Genomic DNA, 4,335 nt, shown 5'->3' on the forward strand with positions numbered 1-4,335 from the left:
ATCGGTGTCACACACGCCGATTCAGCGATGTCTGCGGGGAGTCCAGCGACCAAATAAAGTTCTGGACTTTATTCCCCGACCAGCGACATCACAGCAGGGGCCTGATCGCTGCTGCGTGTCACACTGGACGATATCGCTAGTGAGGACGCTGCAACGTCACAGATCGCTAGCGATATCGTCTAGTGTGACAGTACCTTTAGTATAGTGTTTTGTGCACCTTTTTTTTTTTTTTGTTTATTAAAATGGATGTATTATTGCAAAGTCTAATGGTCTGCAGCTTGAGGTTATATTTTTTTTTTTTTAAATTTACTTTTAACCATTCCCATTCGATGTACTTGTATTTTAAAATAAAGAGCATTTCTGCTCCATTGTGATTTAAAAAAAAAAAAAAAAATTATATATTAATAAAATGTTTCTTAAAAAATTGTCCGTAGTATAATTTCTTAAAGGTAAATTTAAATCAGGTGTATGTACCAATGGTTACACATGCAATACAGAGTTGTTTGAGTGGTCATTTTTTAATAAAGGTTATCCTTTGAAATTTTATTTCGGGGAGGTAATTCTTTTTTTTTTTAAAACATAAAAATATTTTTAAAGGTGTCTCACAGTTTACCTTTTTTTGTTTTTGGGACATGGAAAAGAATGGTATAACGTGCACCAGTTTTTGGGTTTGGGTGTTCACATATTTTTCTCATTTTAACATGGTGTTTAGTGGTAAACATTACCTATTTCTGCTTTGGTCTAACTTTCAATCCATTATACTTATTATATTGCAGATAGAGTAGGGACCACACTGACCGGCATAAGCCACCTGGACCACAGCCACCTGGCCCACATCCAGAAAATCTGAAAAGTAAGTTTTGAAGACCCCAAATCTGCTACTTCAATGTGTAGAGCAGATTGCAAGTGTCTTTTAACTTACAGACCTACCAGGACCACAGCCACCTTTACCACAGCCACCTGGACCACAGCCACCTGGACCACAGCCACCTGGACCACAGCCACCTGGCCCACATCCAGAAAATCTGAAAAGTAAGTTTTGAAGACCCCAAATCTGCTACTTCAATGTGTAGAGCAGATTGCAAGTGTCTTTTAACTTACAGACCTACCAGGACCACAGCCACCTTGACCACAGCCACCTTGACCACAGCCACCTGGACCACAGCCACCTGGCCCACAGCCAGAAAATCTGAAAAGTAAGTTTTGAAGACCCCAAATCTGCTACTTCAATGTGTAGAGCAGATTGCAAGTGTCTTTTAACTTACAGACCTACCAGGACCACAGCCACCTTGACCACAGCCACCTTGACCACAGCCACCTTGACCACAGCCACCTGGACCACAGCCACACAATGTCCTCTTCCGGCAGCCCTCCTCCACAGCAACAGCAGGTATCGGTAAGTAAAAAAATTTTTTTTTTTTTTTTTAAATTTACATCATTTTGAGTCACTACATGCATTTATTATGTTTCAACAGGAATCAGAATCCGATGAGGAGCTGTCGGAAGGGACCGAGACGGGTGGAGACATCGAAGTGGAGGAGGAACCAAGTGTAAGTAGTGGTGAAACACTTGCTTCACACATCACACTGCACCGTACACAAAACAGAATTTCAAATATAACGTAACACAGAAAACATATACATACATTAAAGCTAATTTTTTTATCCTTTATTTCAGTCTCCTGCTGCTGCTGCTGCTGCTGCTGCTGGTGCTGCTGAACGTCCAGCACAGCATGAAGGTTCTCCCAGGCGCTCCCAGAGTCGGCGGACTCGACGCCGCGGTCGGCCATCAGTGAGTCGGTTTTTTGTGGGGCTTCAATTGTTAATTTTTTGCTTTCAGTCTACTAATTTTTAATTCTTTCTTTTTTTTTTGTTCTAACAGGCTTCACAGTGTGCTCCCGAATACGATTCAGATATCGATATTGAAGCCCTCATCGAGGAGGTTCGTGAACGGGAGCCACTGTGGAACATGGCTGACCGCAGGCATGCTGATACCAGTGTCACCCGTCGGCTCTGGTTGGAAGTATGCCGGAACATCTTTGCGAGGTGGGAGGACCTTCTTCCACAGCAGCAGAGCAAACTATGTAAGTATTCACTTTTCAGTGATGTTTTGAGCTGAATGTAATGTCTTGCATTTACGAATATTTTTTTTTTTTTCTTCATTCCTGTCTTCACAGGTACCAAGGTTAGGAAGCGGTGGCGGTCATTGAGGGATCGCTTTAAGAGGGAGTTTAACGAGGAGATGCAGGCCCCGAGTGGCTCAGCAGCAAGGAAGAAGAGGAGGTACAGATATGGCCCGAACCTCTCCTTCCTGAGGGAAACCATGCTGAGTAGAGTGTAAGTATTCAACATCACAGTAAGAACCTGTCTAATCACAAAACTTTTGTTTCAGTCCGGCCTTTTTCATATCAATATATTAACTTATTTTTTTTTTCTTTCACAGCACCTACTCCAGCCACCGTGCGCCTGCATCTACCTCTGCACCCTCTGAAGCGATCCCTCCTGAGTCCGCCACCGGGGACCACGTCGGTAGGCCCCACACCTCTCACCCCTCTGTCCCCTCCACTTCATCCGCCTCTACCAGTGGAGTGCAGCCTTCCTTACTCGCATCTGATGGTCAACAGATAGCGTTCCCTTTACCCCACCCCTCTGACCCTGCCACCTCTACACCACCGGTAGGTTCATGGCGGCAGCGTCAGAGGGGTCAGGAAAGGAGCTATGCTCCTGAGTTCTTGCATCTAAATGCAGGCTTCCAAAATTCATTTAAAATTTTGGGAGAACAAGTGACTGCTGGTTTCAGCATGATGCAATCACGCATGAGTGAAAACCACCATGAAATCAGCAGTCGCTTGGATAGACTGCATTTAGATGTAAGTCAAGCTCCAGCCAATCTTTTTTTTCAGTCCATGCTCAGGAGCATGGAAAAGCTTTCTTTTGATCAGCAGATGCGGGTAATGAATAGCTGCCATAACGCTCTGCTGAAGGTAATTAACGAACCCCAATCTACCCCCACACCTCCCCACACATCCCAGTCCCAATTTCAACACCATGCCCCACAATATCACCGCCAGTCCCAATATCCACATCACTCTCAATATCAACATCAGTACCAATACCCAACCCGGCCCACAACCCAAATGTATTCACCCGTGTTTTCTTCATCTTTGCCCAGCTTTACTTCCCCAGTAAGTTTTCCACCTACCCCAACACAACACCCCTCTGGTCAGCCTCCTGTTTCCCCCCCCCCTTCCACTACAGACGCAACAGGTAGGGTTTCCCCAATCCCACCTACCGACGTGGTCCAACCTTCCAGCCCCTCCTCCCATAGTTACTCCACCCAACAATACCAGGACCTGTGAACCTGGAATGTACTTGTACATATTTTTTTTTTGCCAAAAAAAAAAGGTTCTTTAAATTACCAAAAAAAAATTTGTGTGGGAAAATTACCCACAAAAAATATATTTTTTGAAATAAACATAATTCTGGTTTACAATCTACTGTGTGTGTGTGTTCATTAATTAAGGTAAATATGAAAGGTTAAGTGAAAAGAGACACCAGACGTTTTCAAGGTTTAACAAAATGGTTTTATATTATATTAGCAAGCAAACCACACACACTCTTTTTTTTTTTTTTTTTTTTTTTTTTTTTTGTGGCAGTTGCTACCAAAAAATTTTGGAAAAAAAAAATAAAAAAAATTAAAAAAAAGTCACACAATTATGTCTTGCCATGGAATCCGCCCAACAGGTGACAAAAAATATTCAGCAAACTGTTCCCTCATCCTAGTAACAGAACCGGTGGAGCGAACAGAGGCACTTCGGTAATCCCACAAGGATGTCTCCAATTGTTCGTCATCCAAGGTAACGGGCTCCTTTGAAATAACAAAATTATGGAGCACCACACATGCCTTGACAACATCGTCTACAGTTTTTGTATCCAGTTTTATTGCCGTCAGCAGAACTCTCCACTTTGCTGTCAAAATACCGAAAGAGCACTCTACCACTCTTCTTGCTCTGGTAAGACGGTAATTAAATACCCGCTTGGTGCGGTGTAATTCACGGCTGCTGTATGGTTTCAGTAGGTGCGGCGACAGTTGAAAGGCTTCATCACCTACACACACATAGGGCAAGGCTGGTTCACTGGTTCCTGGGAGCGGTCTTGCTGGCGGGAAATTGTATGCATCTCCATACAGGCAGCGACCCATCGGAGAGTTTTTAAACACTTGGGAGTCGTTGGACCGGCCATACGCTCCTATATCCACAGCAAGGAATCGGCAGTTGGCGTCAGCAATAGCCATGAGTACAATTGAGAAGTATTTTTTATAGTTATAGTACTCTGA

The 4,335-nt window shown here is 43.6% G+C and overlaps 1 protein-coding gene across 1 annotated transcript; it reads left to right on the top strand.

Moving 5' to 3' along the window:
* Positions 1-959: 959 nt before the first annotated feature.
* On the top strand, positions 960-3,446 carry LOC138670500 (uncharacterized). The gene is made up of 7 exons (XM_069757907.1): positions 960-1,032; positions 1,268-1,396; positions 1,476-1,550; positions 1,678-1,791; positions 1,882-2,083; positions 2,177-2,336; positions 2,443-3,446. The coding sequence occupies exons 2-7, from the start codon at positions 1,352-1,354 to the stop codon at positions 3,356-3,358; spliced, it is 1,512 nt and encodes a 503-aa protein (XP_069614008.1). The 5' UTR covers positions 960-1,032; positions 1,268-1,351; the 3' UTR covers positions 3,359-3,446.
* Positions 3,447-4,335: the final 889 nt, after the last annotated feature.

This window comes from Ranitomeya imitator, chromosome 3 (assembly GCF_032444005.1).
Source record: "Ranitomeya imitator isolate aRanImi1 chromosome 3, aRanImi1.pri, whole genome shotgun sequence".
Classification (NCBI taxonomy): Eukaryota; Metazoa; Chordata; class Amphibia; order Anura; family Dendrobatidae; genus Ranitomeya; species Ranitomeya imitator.